At 38.1% G+C, this 18,515-nt stretch overlaps 2 protein-coding genes across 10 annotated transcripts in view; one reads left to right on the top strand and one right to left on the bottom strand.

Annotated features, from left to right (window-relative positions):
- LOC134213046 (endonuclease G, mitochondrial) overlaps nt 1–18,515 on the top strand; it is a 458,875-nt gene that overhangs the window by 31,950 nt on the left and 408,410 nt on the right. The window contains exons 3-4 of one of the 5 annotated variants that reach the window (XR_009979388.1): nt 8,359–8,644; nt 9,021–9,137. The exons of 2 other annotated variants lie outside the window; for them this stretch is intronic. Coding sequence is in view for 2 of the 3 variants with exons in the window: in XM_062691559.1 (XP_062547543.1) it covers nt 6,940–7,136 (197 nt within the window). In the remaining variant the exon portion in view is untranslated. Of the gene's footprint in view, nt 1–6,939; nt 7,152–8,358; nt 8,645–9,020; nt 9,176–18,515 lie in introns of those variants that run through there. 2 more of the 5 variants (XM_062691560.1, XM_062691559.1) reach the window with 2 other exon arrangements.
- LOC134213042 (uncharacterized) overlaps nt 1–18,515 on the bottom strand; it is a 125,980-nt gene that overhangs the window by 30,401 nt on the left and 77,064 nt on the right. The window lies entirely within an intron of this gene.

Below are 18,515 nucleotides of genomic sequence, written 5' to 3'. Positions count from 1 at the left end.
TCTTTAGTTACGCGTGTAGATCAAAAGGCCTTACTCCTGGTATTTCTTGGATGACCAAGAACATATGCTGTGAGCGCATTCTATTCTTTGTACTACAGAGAGCATGTACAATATTTGAAATCGGAAAATTGATCTGTAGTTACGCGTGTAGATCAAAAGGCCTTACTCCAGGGATTTCTTGGATGACCATGAACATATGCTGTGAACGCATTCTGTTCTTTATACTACAGAGCGCAAGTACCATATTTGAACCCTGGAAACTGATCTTCAGTTACGCGTGTAGATCAAAAGGCCTTACTCCAGGGATTTCTTGGATGACCAAGAACATATGCTGTGAACGCATTCTGTTCTATGTGCTACAGAGCGCATGTACCATATTTGAACCCGAAAAACTGATCTTCAGTTACGCGTGTAGATCGAAAGGCCTTACTCCAGGGATTTCTTGGATGACCATGAACATATGCTGTGAACGCATTTTGTTCTTTGTACTACAGAGAGCATGTACCATATTTGAAACCGGAAAATTGATCTTTAGTTACGCGTGTAGATCGAAAGGCCTTACTCCAGGGATTTCTTGGATGACCATGAACATATGATGTGAACGCATTCTGTTCTTTGTGCTACAGAGCGCATGTACCATATTTGAACCCGGAAAACTGATATTCAGTTACGCGTGTAGATCGAAAGGCCTTACTCCAGGGATTTCTTGGATGACCAAGAACATATGCTGTGAACGCATTCTGTTCTTTGTACTGCAGATAGCATGTACCATATTTGAAACCGGAAAATTGATCTTTAGTTACGCGTGTGGATTAAAAGGCCTTACTCCAGGGATTTCTTGGATGACCATGAACATATGCTGTGAACGCATTCTGTTGTTTGTGCTATAGAGCGCATGTACCATATTTGAACCCGGAAAATTGATATTCAGTTACGCGTGTAGATCGAAAGGCCTTACTCCATGGATTTCTTGGATGACCAAGAACATATGCTGTGAACGCATTCTGTTCTTTGTACTGTAGGTAGCATGTACCATATTTGAAACCGGAAAATTGATCTTTAGTTACGCGTGTAGATCAAAAGGCCTTACTCCAGGGATTTCTTGGATGACCAAGAACATGTGCTGTGAACGCATTCTGTTTTTTGTGCTACAGAGAGCATGTTCCATATTTGAAATCGGAAAATTGATCTTCAGTTACGCGTGTAGATCAAAAGGCCTTACTCCAGGGTTTTCTTGGATGACCAAGAACATATGCTAAGAACACATTCTGTTCTTTGTACTTCAGAGATCATGTACCATATTTGAAACCGGAAAACTAACTTTTAGTTACGCGTGTAGATCGAAAGGCCTTACTCCAGGGATTTCTTGGATGACCAAGAACATATGCTGTGAACGCATTCTGTTCTTTGTGCTACAGAGAGCATGTTCCATATTTGAAATCGGAAAATTGAGCATCTACGTATCCTTTCTGTGTACCACAAGGAGCATGTACCATACTTAAAACAGGAGTGCAAATCTTTGTTCCTGAGCTCAAGCCATTTCTTGGATAACTGGATGACTTATCTGTAACCTCATGCAGAATAACTATCATTTCGGTCAATTTTGAAAGTCTATTTCGGTTCCAGTTAACAAAATTTCCTAGTGCAATCCCATTTCGACCGCATAAAAATGGTTTTGATTGTGCTGCCATTCAATTAAATGCCTCAGTCTGTCAAACAACTAACACACATGCTTAACATGTACGTGGGTAGTGCTGCCAACAAATTTCTATTATGAAATTATTTCTCCTGTTTTAAACTTTTGGAATAGTAGAAAATTTTAGTATGAATGACGAGTGTGAATGAAAAATATTTATTTGGAAGACTTAACTTTTATTACGCTAGCGGAAAATAATTGAAAAACCTTCTTTTATTGACTGCATGATGTATTATCAGATGTGTAACATAAGATTATTTCAGTTCAAACCGCCAGTTTGGCAACGCGTTTTTCGACTATAAACAAGGCGACGAAGAAAATAAATTTCAAGCGCTTTAAAGTTTGAAAAAACAGATCAGTTGAACGCCTTCCGGTAGTTATTTTTTAATTATTTTTGACTTGAGCAATAAACATTGCTTTTATTCAGTGCGCAGTGAGAGATTTATGTGGAAAAGTGCGGTGAAAATCAGTGAATTACGTTGATTTTGGTGACGGTGTTGCGCGTCTTCTACAGCAGTGAACGAACTGGATTTTCCTTCGTCGCACGGATAACGTAGGAAATTGTGCGAAAATCACAGCCGCAAAGTTAAATTTAACTGTATTTCAAGTAAGTAACACCGGAATGTAATTTAAATGAATGCAGATCGTAGTGTACACTTTTTTCTATCTCGCCAGATGATTAGTTCATTATTTTAGTTTGCGATTCGCGAGTATTTAGTGATTTAGAATTTGATATGACGAATGCTAGCGCCATGGACGAATTAGCGCATAACCCTAAGCACATTTTTTATTATATTTATATTGTCCTAATTCAATCAATTGAAATTCATCATAAGATTGAAATAATTCAAAGTCTTGCTGCCTGCATGATTGGTAACTTTCTTTAAGCAACAAATAATTTAAGAACTGCTAACTTACATTCCAGATACTAAAATTATCTTCCTGCTGTACAGCATCAGTATAATCCGCAAACCTTGAGTCGAACAAATATAAAGACTTCTAGTTGATTTTTCAGTTTCTTACAGTTCAAATAATAATCCATTTCGTCCAGAAAAAATAATGCCAGGTTCGATACTTTATGTAATAGCCATTGAAATAAGCTTTTCCAGTTTCCTGGGAAAACTGCTAAAAAAACAGTCTTGGTCAAATTTGCTGGATGTTAATGCGCCATCCGCCCTTTGTTCAATTCCATTCCCTACACTTAACTCCACGTACCAAGGGCAGAAAATGGTTTGTTAGCGAAGATCTAATAGCTTAACCCTTTCCCGCCCACGACTTTTTTCAAAGATTTCAATAGGAAGGAATCATCTTTGAGAAAAATGCTAGAACAAAAGTTATTTGGGATAGCCAAAATTAGTGGAAAACGAAAAAAAAAGTTTTTGATTGTAAATCAATAGTTAATTGATTGTTTTCAATAGTTTCACTATTTGTACTCAAAGTTGATTATATTTCCAGTCTAATGGAACCATAAAGATGTGTCCAATATTCCTTTTTGTTGTTGAAACAGTTCGATGAAGGTTAGAAGGTGCAAAATTTGATGGTGCACCACAGACACCATGGGCGGGAGAGGGTTAATACGGACATCTCATCATTCGCTTCTCAGACTGACAATTCTTATCAAATTTTCATATAACAATTGATTAATAAAATACACAATTGCAATGGAATTTGCAACGTGAAATTGGTAAATCAATTCAGTCTGCAGATCATATGATTCAGTGTGCTGTTTCATCATATATAACCTTTAAAACACGTCTTCCTGGCTTTTTTTGTCCCAATGTACCTCAATAAATATAGAATCATTGTAAAATATGACGTAGAATATTCAACAGATATTTGAAACCTCTAGACAAGAAAAAAACATTGAGCGAAAAAAATGTCCATATAATCGAGGTAAAAAGTCCATATAATCGAGGTATACCTGTAATGGTCAAGATCAAATCATTTTTGCGGCGCTGCGTCGATTGTGAAATGCTTGATCGTGTCATCATAAAAAGTTAATCAAGGAGTAACAGTATGTACCGTGCGAGTCCCGGAGGGTTAATTGAGCATCCTCATAATTTTTTTGATCAAGCACCAAGATATACCGAACCTTTTTTACCTTTCTCGAATACAAAGTACAGTAAAACCTCCATGAGTCGATATTGAAGGGACCGTCGACTCATGGAACTATCGAGATGTGGAATATAAAATCCTTGGGAAGCTGTTTGAAGGGACCATCATAGTAACCCAGAAAATATTTTTTAATATGGAATAATTTGCTTCCATGAGTCGATATCGAGTCATAGAACATCGACTCATGGAGGTTTAACTGTATACGTAAAGGCCATATGTTTGCTCCGAAAACGAACTTTTTATAGGAGGCCCGGAGATCCATAGTGTTATATACCGATCGACTCAGCTCGACGAATTTAAGTGATGTCTGTGTGTGTATGTGTGTGCGCAAACTAATCTTACTCATTTTTCTGGCACTTATCCTTAACTAATTTGCTCGCAACATGTTGCATTCGACGCGGAATCCTGTCCCATTGTTTTGTATTGACAATTGGTCCAATGGGCTATGGCCAAAATATATTTTTTTACAAGAAAAATTCTCACTCACTTTTTAGGCACTTACTATTAGCTGATTTGCTCGCAACAAAAATCTTGTCCCATTGTTTCCTATTGAAAATTGGACATATCGGACTATGGATTTCGAAGTTACAAGGGTCCATCGCCGCTAGGTGGATTAATCAGGGTTTTTATACTTAATTTTTGTGATTTTTTATACATAGAAGTTCATCAATCTTGATTTACTTCACATAGTCATTCTTGTAAAAAAAATTTGTTCAACATCACAATCAGATGCCATGTTATCGTGCCACGTTGCATAGCTGGACAAACCATAAAGCAATAGATGAACTGGAGAATGACTTGGAGAATTTTGATGTCATGTCCATCGAACTATTTCATTTATTACGCGACGAATACATTATTTGAGCACTCATCCAAACTTATTGAGCAAATTGTAGTAATTTCGCTACTGTTCTAATTTTGATTTTCCATTGTAGCACCCCAAATGAGTGTTAAAATGGATTTTATGCAATTTATATGAGTTGCATAATGGAAAGTAGGTCGCTTTATCACTCAAACACGAACTGTAAAACCAGGTATTATGATTTGGGATTGCAAAACAGATTTATTGTTAAGTACTTGTAACTTTATAACGTCTGTTATTGATCTAAAATAGAGACTCATAGAAGCAAATGTAATCACCGTGGGGAATAACAGAGATGGACTCGGAGTAGAGTTTTAGTCGGGAGACTGCTAACGGGTTACATGAAAAAAGTTCTTTTAGCTTTATAATGGTTATCAACTCGGTTCTCCAGTAGCCTTGCGAGCAAAGGCGCAGGATTGCCAATCTGGAGATGAAGAGTTTGTTTCTAGGTCCGGACTAGATGTTATTGGGAAAACTTTGGTTGGAAACTTTCTCGAGACCCTGGACATAGTGTATCCATTGTACTTGTCACACAAGATGCATACTAGAGTGGGGCGTCATGGTCATATTTTCAAATCAATGGTTTTTCGAAGCCATTCTAGGTCCTGAACAACTGTGCAGAATTTGGGACCGATTGGTTGCTTCCTCGCTTTCCGCCAGTGGTGGAAATCTGTGAACCTTGCTCACAAAACGAGGAGTAGGCAATGCAAAATACTCGCGAACACTTCTTTTGCCTTTTTCTTGCCTACCTACTACTCGCAGAGAAAACAGAAAAACGAACCACGAAAGATGTTCGTGAACCTTCGCGAGTCATTCGGGTTAATTTGCAAAATGTCATAAAACAACTTCGGAACATGTTTATCACGGATGTTCGAGGTGTTCGAGCAAGAACACCTTTGTTTATAGTTATTGTGTTTATCACAAGTGAAATTTATTCATTGTATTTGAAATAAACACAAATACTCGCGACCGTGATTTTTACTCCCGAACAAAATACTGCTCTGCTTTTTTACTTTGCACTGCCCGTACTCGCGAACAAAGCAAGCACCAGAAAAATGCAAGCAGTAGGTTCGCGCGAGTGTGGCATTTTTTGTGGGCCCAATTACACTCTTTTCTTACTCGTGAAGCGAGTATTTCCACCACTGCTTTCCGCATCGTGTTTGAAGTTTGTACGGAAATGAGTATGGGAAAACGTATATTTTTGCATTTCTACTTCTAGAGGTTTCAGTTCATCGTAAACCAAGTCAAGACAAAATTTTCAAAACGACTTATCTGCTTTTGTAAACAAAGATTCAAACGGCGATTTGACGAATCTGATAGCTCTCCCACGCAATCCAACACCATCAACAGGTAGCGGAATCCTTCGCCTACCTATTTATGGTGTTGGTTTGCGTGGGAGAGCTATTTATCAGATTCGTCAAATCGCCGTTTGAATCTTTGTTTACAAAAGCAGATAAGTCGTTTTGAAAATGTTGTCTTGAAGTGGCATATTGCGTTAAAATATAACCCAAAGGATGCCGGAAAACTTTGCTGAAGAAGGCACGTTGCTGGAACGTCCACGAAAAAAGTTATAACGCGTCGAACATTGAGTGTTCAAACCATATGCAAAAAATAGTTTATTCTGCCAGCACTGCCGTACTACGTAGACCAATAATTTAACTGAGTGTTATTTCAAAATAATTGATCTAATAGGGCTTTAGAGCTAATGGGAGCTATCCGGAATTATTTCACAAAGAAAAAAATCCTACAAAAAAGAAGATGGGGTTTGCCCTTCGATAACTATAGGTTGTCCGGTAGTGCTGGCAGAAACATTGATTTCTTGCATGTGGTTTAAACAATTAATTTTCGAAACGTAATAACATTTTTTGTAGACCTTCCAGCTACGTACCTTCTTCGGCAAAGTCTTTCGGCATCTTTCAGACTATATGCTAACGTATTGAGTCACGTGATTGATGATAAATTGAAGCCGCTAAGAGCAAAAATGTAAAAAAGTTCGTTTTGCCATACTAATCTCCATGTAAAGTTACAACGCGATGCGGCATACGAGGTTGCAACCAAACGAGCCCATGTTTTGCACAGTTGATTGGAGTCCCGAAACGATTCAGAAAAACCTTGATCTCACCAGATCGGACGAAGTTTGCGTTTTTCCATACAACTGCGCCCCACTCTAATACTCATCTTCAGCTAATTTAAGAAACCGCTTGATGGTAAGACTTTTATATTTTATCATTTCGTTCAGTACATATTCTTTTCAATTTTACTCCAGAGGAACCATGGAACGATGAAAAATTCCAAACGGAGTTGAATACTAGGAGGAGAAAACGAGACAACGATACCAATACCATCCCGATCACTCAGAAAGTCCTGCATGGTGCTGTTCACGCACTTATAATTAATGAAGGTCTGGACTTCAGCATCGTTGATTCCATTTATTTAAAAAAAAAGAAAGTTGAATCGGGATAACCAGAAGGTGTGACGGTTGGATGCTGACAATCACTAACAAAACGTTTGGATGACAGGTTCCAAGAAATGCTTGAGAAATTGAGGATACAGCTATTATTTGTTAAGTACCGCCAACGGGGGTGTCATTGGGCCAAAATGTGGTATGCTCCAAATAAATGTTACAAAGCTCTAGAAGTTAACAGTGTAATCAAGTTTTAATTAGTTTGGTACAAGCTTGAACAATGAATTTATCACTGTGTGGGGAAAAAATAATAAAAGGGGGAAATTCCTCAAAGTTATATGTTGTTTAAAATTGGCCCATTCTCACCCCTCACAGGGGGTGACATTGGGCCAAGTACAATAAAGTTCAACGGTGACGATGCAACGATTCAATCGTTCATTAAAAATAATTGCCTACATTACGGCTCTTACCAACTATGTATGGCAAATCAACCAAAGGCTTGGCCCAATCTCACCCCTTTTCAGCGTGCATTGCTCGATGATACGAAAAACCAGAACCGCTATATAAATACAGTCGCCTCTCCACATCTCGATATTGAAGGGACCATCGAGATAGGGAGAGATCGAGGAATGGAAGGAAAATTGAAATGGGTACTAGATCCAAAAAAGCTAGTTGCTATGAAAAACGACAACAAAACAAATGTCGTTTCCTGTTGTTGATTTGTTTGTTATTGTTCAAAGATGGTCTAGTAGCCTGAAAATTTGAACATATCGACATAAGGAGAGTGAATCCTGAGCAAAATATGATCAGAACACATCGAGATAGAGAGATATCGAGATAGGGAGGTTATCGAGATGTAGGAAGCTCAAATGTATGTAGATTGAAGGGACTGAGGAAACCATCGACATAGGGAGAGATATCGAGATAAAGAACATCGAGATGTAGAGAGTCGACTGTGTTCATAAAATTCGATAAAACAACAACAGATTATCGTAACATGATAACCAGGTATCCATCGACCTAAAAACTAGTTATGTAATAGATGTGTGGGGCATTACTGACACTATTTTAACACTGGTTCATTCTATCAATAGTTTTACATTCAAATTCCAAGCATTATGGTACGAGCACAATTAGTTCTTGGAATTTGTTTTGTGATTTCCTAGACGTGAATTTTACTATAATTTCGAACCGTTTGAAGTTTTGATCAAAATTCGTAACAGTTTCTGAGATATTAGGAGTTGAAACATTTTTCGTTTTTGGCCCAATCTTACCCCCTAGGCCCAATGTCACCCCGAACGACGGTATGTACAACTGCAGATTGCTGGACTAAGTTCCGAATGAGTTACTTGGGAATGACTGCACTGGATCGATTAAAACACTACAGAAAGAAAATCAGGTGCTTCAGCGTTGAAGAGGATAAAAGGAAGACATACAGGAGATGTTTTAGCCGCTTCTATTCATGGTATCCACGCAAGTTTTGAGCTACTCCCCAAGGTTCGTCGATGCACAACGATGAGTGCTGCTAATTTGATGAAAGCATTTCGTGTGTATGCGTGCGAAGAAGGTAACACATATTTAATCGAATGAGTAAAGGGTCAATCAAATTCACTCACTTGTCATGAGACTAGTTTGTACTATTCCATTTAATTCCACTACTTTATTGTACCTTTGACAGATACGTATTTCGACCTCAACAGTAAGGCCCTCTTCAGTGTCTAGTACTTGACTCTCGACTTGACAAGTCGAGTCAAGTACGAGTCAAGGTAACGTGTAGCCATGGACCGAGCTGAATAGAGAAGACTCTTATATACCGCACAGGCAACTTCGGCCTTAGTCTGAATAAATAATAAGAATACAAACTCATCTTATGACTAGTGAATACATTCCACCAAAAGATCAAAATAATTTTCTAATCAATCAAATGTAATTTTTGGTTCCAGGCCACATTAAAAATAGAGACGAAGGGCCAAGTTCTCTTACTACCGATCGGCGGTTCGGAATTATGATGAACGAGACAGATCTAATAGTGACCATTTGTTTGTTACCACAATTCAAATTAGATTGGGACAGAGTATGGTAGCACGAGAAACAAGGGGATATTCGGTGCTTAATACTCACAGAGATGGAGAAAATCGATTTAAGCCGAAATAACTCAGATGACCACAAAGCCGGTAATGTATCGAGAATATCTTCCAATGAAAATGTGTTAGATGAAGAAGCAGATTTTTTTGGAATTGCAACACAAAATTGTGAAACAACGGATGAAGCTTGGAAGAATTGAACCGATTTCTACGTACTCCTGCTGATATGTCAATAGCAGCATGCTACGGTACCTTTAACAAGAAACCATTCCACAGACTGAAACAATTGTTCTTACAGCGTTTTCTGCGAGTGCTAGTGTCGAAGGACTTTTCTCGCTTGTTGGTGCTGTATTTAGGCCTGGGAGAGCAAACCTTAGTGATACAAAACTAGAGCAACAATCGCTGTTGTCGGCTAATGCCAAATTATTCTAGGATTTAACTTTATAATTATGGGAAATAAATCAGAGAAATAATTACAAATATCATTATTACAATGTTTCATAATTTAAAATATCAAACTCCGATGAATGCCCAAACGTTATAGTTTCTTCAAACATTACGAATATGTGATAATTCATAAAGCACGCTAATATTCCATATAAAGTCATATGGTTGTAATAATTTCAGCTTTTTTGTATGTCCCAAAGGATACTTATTATTATAGAGTGTAGGCTCATACTCGGCAAACACGATGTGAATTTTCACCTACCCCGGGTAATCAGATAACCTAAACGGGATTTCATTCCCGGTTGACTTAATCCTATTATACCGTTTGTTCCGCATGTATCAATTTTTGTGGTTCAGGAACCACCTTACGATGCTGCTAGCTCCAATATATTAATATTCTTATCTTCATTTATGAAGCTTTCAGTTTTTGGCTGGCTCACCTGAGACAACAGTATTATTTATTTGAAAAAATACTAAGATTTTCAGGAAAGCTTTCTATGTTAATATTAAAAACCCACTCTCATATCAGGAAAAGTCTTGTAGAGATTAGCCTTCTGGTTTTGAAGAAAATGACAACTTACATTATTTTCTCAGGCCATTCAAATATTTTTATAATGCTTTTGGAGTTATTGATTCATTCATGCTATAAATATGTTACAGTTAACTCGATAATTATCGATAAATTATCGAATACACGTTAACGATAACGTCAAATGAACTCTCTTATTATCGTTAACGCAAAATCATCGAAAAACTGTTATCGTTATCGTTGTTGGCGTTCAATTATCGACGTTGATTTATCGATTAACAACCCTAGTTTTAACCCTAGCCCGGCAGGGTAAATTGGCACAACTTGCCAGTTGCCAATGAGGCACGTCGCATGAACCTTGAGATCATGGGACTAAGTAAAGTTCGTTGGCCAAACTTTGGAGAACACATAATGCCGTCGGAACAAATTCTGCTATACTCTGGTTTACGAGGCGAATACGCTCCTCGTCATCGTGAAGTTGGCTTCCTACTAAACCTATAAATAAACTGTTGCCAAATTTAATCCAATGTTATGCGCCAACCGATGCTGCCGATCTGCAAGACAAAGAGAACTTTTACAGCCAACTCAATGCCGTCGTAGATAGACCTCCGAAGGGTGTTATCTAGATCTGTATCCGTGACTTCAATCTGAAGATCGGATCCGACAACTCGAACCATGAGCGCATCATGGGACGCCATGGTCTTGGAGAAATTAAATTGGGTGAAATCTGTGTTGTTATACGCCAGTGAAATATGGTGTGTATCAGTGGAGAACACTCAACGGCTGCAGGTGTTTATCATCAAATGCTTGCGGTACATAACTCGTGCCTGGTGGCCTCACAACTGGATTTCAAACAACAAGCTTCATCGTCGTTTTCACCACAGGCCGATAGCAACTGAAATTCGGGGTGTGAGGCAGGTTTGGCCAAACGTAGCGGTGGAAACGAAAACTGTAAACACTAAACAAGCATTAGACTAAAACTCAGCTAATATCATCTTCCAAACTTGGACGTACATGTTCATGATAGAATTAGAGGCGAAAGTATAGAATTGATAGTTCCGTTAGGATACGGCAGGCATGAAGAATGTTTTTTTTTATAGAAGTCGATTTGAAAGCGAGCGGAGGGCAATATTTGTGATGGCACATATTATTAGCATTTCCATATCATTGTAAATCGTTTAACTTCACGTAGAAGTAACACACACGAAATCATTAATTTAGTGTACTACCCTTGGTGGGGGCATCCATCAATTCAGCTGTTATAGGGGAGGAGAAGACCACCAGCTGTCATCGAGAGAAAAAGTAGGACGTTTCCTAAAAAAATCGTGGTTTACGGGGTTAGAATTTTAAAAGCACACAAAATAGACATGATATCTCGATTTTTATATTTTTTTTTTCGAATAAGCAGTTAATGCTTGAGATTGTTGAATTTCTAACCCCACAAACTAAAAATTGTTTGACAAAAAAATTTCTATAACGTTCTAGAGACATTTTAATTCTCATTTTCTATATCATGCCATGTCAAATTTCCGTGGTTCAACTTTTTCTCTAAACTTTTCCAGGTGGCAGCACTGATGAAGGAACCTCCCCCATTGGTCGACGGTACAGCAGCAGTGCCTTTCTCTGCTTTGTTCTCTCCGAGGCAACCAAGTTGGTTGCGACGAGACGGACGCAATGAGAAAACAGAACTGTGCAATAAAAATCCTAATCGACTAAATGCTGATGTCATATTAGAAATTTGGAGACAGTACTCGTCGATAGAAAAATCCTTCCGCACGCGATGGCATATGAGCAAATCAAACCACCTTCCTATTGCCAGTGGAGATATACACTCTAACTCTCACCTGCTCAGTGACTGAGTAAAATTGTATTGCCATCTCTTTTCTTCCCACGGAAATTTTACTCAATTTCCGTCAAAAGCAGGATTACTCATAGTTTTGAGTTATCCTGCTTTTAACCGAAATTGAGTAAAATTTCTGTGGGATAGAAAGAGAGAGCAATACAATTTTACTCAGTCACTGAGTAGGTGAAAGTTAGCGTGTATCAGCTTCCACACTGATATTCTTCCCTCCCCCTTCATACGGGAGCTTAGCAGAAGGAAGGTCGTGTGATATGTGCCATCACAAATATTGCCATCCGCTAGCTTTCAAATCGACTTCTATAAAAAAAACATTCTTCATGCCTGCCGTATCCTAACTGAACTATCAATTCTATACTTTAGCCTCTAATTCTATCATGAACATGTACGTCCAAGTTTGGAAGATGATATTAGCATTTCCATATCATTGTAAATTGTTTAACTTCACGTAGAAGTAACACACACGAAATCATTAATTTAATATAAAGTTTGATTCTTCACAAAAGTTGTAGCAAAAGTTCTTCTGGAAAACTTTATCGAAGACACCACACACTCAGTTTTTATTTCTGCAGCTCGGCAAAAATCCGCACAGCCGTGCGCCAGCAAAATAAAAAACTGATATTTCAGCAAAAATGACGTTTGTTAGCTGAGTTTCGGCAAAATATTTGCTGATTTTCAGCAATTTTGACAGAAATCTCGGCAAAAAACATGTTTGCTGGGGCACGGCTGTGCGAATCTCGGTAAAAGTTCAACATTTTGCTGAGATCCCGGTAAAAAAAATTAAGTGTGCATGTTCTTAATTCCGTTACTTTTACAGATTTTTTACGTTTATGCTGATAACCCCTTAATAGTAGTTTGTGCAACTAGTTGCAAAAAGATGATTTTTTCAGCACGAGTTGTACGTTTATCCAACGAGGCTTGCCGAGTTGGATAAATACTACGAGTGCTGAAAATCGAGTTTTGCAACGAGTTGCACACGCTATTTTTTGCAATGACGAAAAATGGGCTTTAATATGATAAATCTTCACCAAAATTGTACAATCGAATTTACTCCACATGATCATTCATGCCAATAAATTATGTTGCGGCAGAGAACAATAAGATTCCATCTTATCGTGCCAAATTGCATTGCTTGAAAAGCTATGAAGCGATGGATGCAATTGCCTTTGGAAAATTGTGATGTTATGTCCAACAAACCATTTCATTTATTACGAGACGTTTAGAGTACACTATTTAAACACTCACCCAAACTAATTCAGCTAAATGTAGTCATGTAACTACTGTCCCAATGTTGGTTTTTCATTATAGCACCCAAATGAGTGCTATAATGAATATTATGCAACCCATTTGAGTTGCATAATGGTCATTAAAGCACCCATTCTGTTGGTATGGAAAAGTAGGCCGTTTTATCACTCAAATGACAACTGTAAACCCGGTTTTATGATAAGGAATTGCAAAAACATATTTTTTTCATCATATCTTTTTCACTTGAATTTCTACATTTTTTGTATGTTCTAGAAAGTTTTAGGTAATATTAAAATACGCCGTTTGGTGGCTATTGTGACTTAAAAAACAGAAAATTGCTACTTGACAACGGGCAAATTGTGGCAGTCAATCTCATACGCATAACAAAGTACAAGTAATAAACTTTAAATTAATATCTGAACTGTAGAGTTGTAAGCGAATGTAAGGAATGTTTCATCAAAAACCATTTCCTACTATGCAAGGTAAAAATCAATCACCCATCACAAGGAGTTGATGAACCAATGCACCTTGCGTCTCTATATGCTTCTATGCTTATGCATCGAACATGTTCAAAACTTGTTGACATACAAATCAATAAATTTCCAAAAGTAATGAAATTACGAACTTGGTGTCTTCGGCAAAGTTTTTCAGGAGCACTTTTGCTACAACTCTCGCGACGACGTATACCTTCCATGTTATTGTTATTTTTGTTCATTGTTATTTTTTTTATCTCACTTTTAGGGGGATTGATCATAAGGCTGAATACCTCCAAAGAGGCGCGTCGACTTACTGATAAAATGTCTCGAAGACGCCATCACGCTAAATCACATAACAAAGGTACTATTAAATAAACGCGCTAAAACACGAATTTAGCCACTGTGCACTGGGGCTGTACAGGACCCATCGCGAGTTCTTTAGTATTGCCTTTGCCTCACATTTTTAAGACGGATCTGTAGCTGAAGAGCGTCGTCAATAATAATGTTGAGTTGAATTTAATTTCACCGTTAGCAAATGCAATGCCTCTGGTTTCGATAATTAAATTTGTCAAAGATATGAGAGCATTGTTAATATCAATTTTGGTATCCATAGGAATATCAACATCAAAATTTCTATAGATATTAGCATTAGCATTTAGCAGTTCGCACAAATTCGTAGGTGGTACAAGCCAAGACTATTGTATGAGAGTAGTATCACTTTCATCCGTTACCACAGATATTGATTTTGGACTAATCACTTACTCTTAGATGCAAGCAATGCACTCTCCAATAGTCGAGATTTGTCCTGGCCACGTCCTTGCAAATGCTGAGGAAGGGGAAGGATGGTTTGTTGGACACCTACTTAAGAAAGATGCACAGAACTCTACGACCTCTCATACGTGCCAGGGAGGTTTTTGGGATTGCGTGGAAGGTTATAACAGTAGGAATCGTTTTGGTATAACGTGAAACACAGAAAGAACTAAGATAGAAATACAAAGTAGGAAAGAGACAAGCCTGGAATTGAACCCACGACCTCCTGCTTATAAGGCAGAAGCGGTAGCCACTAGACCACCGAGCTCGTCAACATCAAAATTTCTATAGATATATGTATTATATAAATCCCAATCAGCTTTGTATTATATAAATCCCAATCAGCCACACAGCTGACTTGAATCAGTTAAAACCAAATCAATTGTCGAAGGATATCGAGTGGATGAAAAACAAGTTGGTCCATTGGCGTAGCTTAGCTTAGCTTAGACTGACTGTACCAATGGTTGCTACTCCTTGATTAATCAGAACTGGTGTTAATTGCACTTCGATCCAAGTGAATAGTGGTTGGGATTTTTCATTTATTCTCGAAGTTCACGTTTCAGCAGCTCGCAAATGTTGACCAATAACGGCGCCGGCCAAGTCCTTACAGTCAGTTGGGAAAGGAAGGGAATGTTAGAGTGTGGTTATTGTTGCTACTAGGGACCGAGAATACCTCTGCATCTCCACAATAACCACGGGAAGGAGATTGTGTTAGTTGGGTGGGATAATCAGAAACATAGATCGGGATTCACCATGGAAAGTGATGTGACCTATGTAACTTCTACTCTACTAATAAGAACGGATTTCTCGAAATACAACATACAACAGTATTAGAATTCTGACTTATCGACCGCACAAAGCAGATTAGAGCATTTTGGTGATCGCGCGATTGTTCTGCGTACTGAATAAAACACGATAGGACGCGCACTACCTGGGTATATCATAATTAATGATTAACACACAAGACAAGGGCATAGAAATTCTTTTGAATAAAAACTGTGGTAGTGCTAATGGAACACTCAGTTGAAAAGCAGGCCAAGTTCCAGTTGTAATGTAAAACCATGAAGGAGAAGAATGCAGTCGCATACTGATAAATATTTCTCAAAAGTATCTGATTTGTGTGATATGCCTTTTCACTTTTCAAAAATTTGAAATCTTTCAAAAGTGATGATAATGATGTGTGTACTACTTTAGTAAATTGGACATCCTACCAGTCGGTGTTAGTTGCCTTTTTTCTGATCTGAAAAAGAAACTTACTAACTCTATAAAATATGTTGATATACTTCTGTTTTGTATGAAATACTAACAATTCTTCATATGGTTAGGCAATATTTGTATAAAAATCCATATACCAATGTCAATTAAAATCAGCACGCAAAAAAAAAGTGTTCCCGAATTCGTGAACCAGAAAAAATACACCGTGATTTAATTCATGGATTCGGGAACACCAGTCACGTTTTCCAGAACGTTCCAGCAAACGTGACTGTGTTCCCGAATCCGTGGCTGTTGTTCACGAAAAAATACACCGTGAACTTGTTAGATCACGAATTCATGAACGCTTTTTTTTTGCGTGAGGCAATTACTGGTAATTTTTGCGCTACACATACCTTTTGCGTCTTCCACAATGATAATCGTTGATTGTACTGCTATTATTGCCACTATTAGTAATTGCACATATTTGATCCACATTATTGCTGTTGATTTCACTATCACAGATTTTAGAACCACACGAGTATTTAAAACTTAATCCCCTTGCCGGAATAACTTCTAAATTTCAACTAGATCTCGATTTTTTTTCGATCCGTCCATCTCAGTGGCTTTTCACAGGCTGAGCTCTGCATAAATTCTCCGATGACAAACTAGGGGTGGAGTCACATCTGGGTCACTGCATTGACCGAACCCGAGATCGTCAATAATGCACAAACGAGTTGAATAGGTTGCACATCGCTTATCTACGATCACAAATCATCATCGTCGTCATCATTAAGTTATCAATTGCTTGCACAAAAACGGTGGCATAATTTCCCGACCGCACACGCTGGTTACATTGGCCGGCAAAACAACGTGTTTACACGCTCGGTTAAGGGTTACTGAAGTACATTGTCCAGTGCTTTGATTGTGCTATTTGTGCACCCCATTTGTCACAATTATAGAAGGTTAACCGTGATTTTTTGCCAATTATCGCGCACGAGGATCAACTCATATCCACTGTCTTGTCCTACCGATCGATAAGTCGCGACTGAAAGCGCTAATATTCAAAAGGCTAGCTTTTATATCTCGGCTCGGTTTGGGTCTGAAGATTTGGTTTTCCAAATAGCTTCACTTGTAAAGGATTATACAATTTTCCGCGAGCGCGCTGACCCGTTAGGTTCCGATGCCGAATGCAAACTGCTTCGGTGGCTGTGGCGGTGCTGCGAAAATCATCTCTCGCGAGTTAGGAGCCATGCAAAATGCGAATCGAAGCCTTTTTACGTTCAACCATCGGGTATTCGGCAGCCCGCGTGTCGACTTAGTACTGAGCGGCTCGGATGGAGCCGCTCGGTAATTCAAATTGGTGGGGTCTATGCTAAATGATTTTCCCACCGGTCGGAAATTGGGTGGCGATGTGGGTTGATGCATACGTTTATTATATTGTGGTTATGTGTATCCGTTTTGTGTCTTTTGTTTGAGTGTTTATCGGAAGGTGCACGAACAGTTTAATTAATTTTGGTGTGCTATTTTGGGGGACAACCATGTGTTCGGTATTGAACATTGAATGCAAATATCATGATAGCTAGTGGTTTTTTTATGCTAATGTTTTCCTATTTCTGGTTCTCTTATTATTATGTTATATCTCATATTATTATTATTAACATTGTCGATCACTTGATTGAGTTCCAAAAAATCAATATCACTAATGCAAGTGACTAATATTACAAGTTCATTCGATCAGTTCAGAGTTTTATTCACAATTTTAAAGTTGAATACATGCCTTGTCATTGATAGAATGAAATTTCTGATGGAAATCATTGTATCTAATATTACAAATCATTCAAGATTCTTAGCAACTTTCTTTTGGATGCTATTTGCTATTTTGCTATTTTTGTATCTTATGTTTTATCCACATAAAATGGCTCCAGTCTAGAAACCAAACATTTCCTCATTTTCATAATCACTTTTCTTGTCTTATTTGAGCATAGACTAAATACTAGAGTGGGGCGCTGTTGTATGGAAAAACGCAAACTTCGTCCAATCAAGTGAGATCAAGGTTTTTCTGAATCGTTTTGGGACCCCAATTAACTGTGCAAAATATGGGCTCGATTGGTTGCAAACTCGCATGCAGCATCGCGTTTTAAATTTACATGGAGATTAGTATAGAAAAACGTACTTTTTTACATTTTTGCTCTTAGCGGCTTCAATTTATCATCAATCACGTGACTCAATACGTTAGCATCTAGTCTGGAAGATGCCGAAAGACTTTGCCGAAGAAGGTACATAGCTGGAAGGTCTACAAAAAATGTTATTACGTTTCGAAAATTGATTGTGTAAACCATATGCAAGAAATCAATGTTTCTGCCAGCACTACCGGACAACCTATGGTTCTCGAAGGGCAAAACCCATCTTCCTTCTTGTCGGATTTTTTTTCTTTGTTAAATGATTCCGAATAGCTCCCATTAGCTCTAAAGCTCAATAAGATCAATTATTTTCAAATAATACTCTGTTAAATTATTGGTCTACGTAGTACGGCAGTGCTGGCAGAATAAACGATTTTTTGCATATGGTTTGAACACTCAATGTTCTAAGCGTTATAACTTTTTTCGTGGACGTTCCAGCAATGTGCCTTCTTCAGCAAAGTTTTTCGGCATCCTTTGGGTTATACTTTAACGCAATGTGCCACTTGGTTTACGATGAACTGAAGCCTCTAGTAGTAGAAATGCAAAAATATACGTTCTCCATACTAATTTCCATACAAACTTCAAACGCGATGCGGAAAGCGAGGAAGCAACCAA

Source organism: Armigeres subalbatus, chromosome 2 (genome assembly GCF_024139115.2).
Source record: "Armigeres subalbatus isolate Guangzhou_Male chromosome 2, GZ_Asu_2, whole genome shotgun sequence".
Lineage (NCBI taxonomy): Eukaryota > Metazoa > Arthropoda > Insecta > Diptera > Culicidae > Armigeres > Armigeres subalbatus.
Note: the sequence above shows the minus strand (reverse complement) of the source record. Positions and strands in the feature narration are given on the sequence as shown.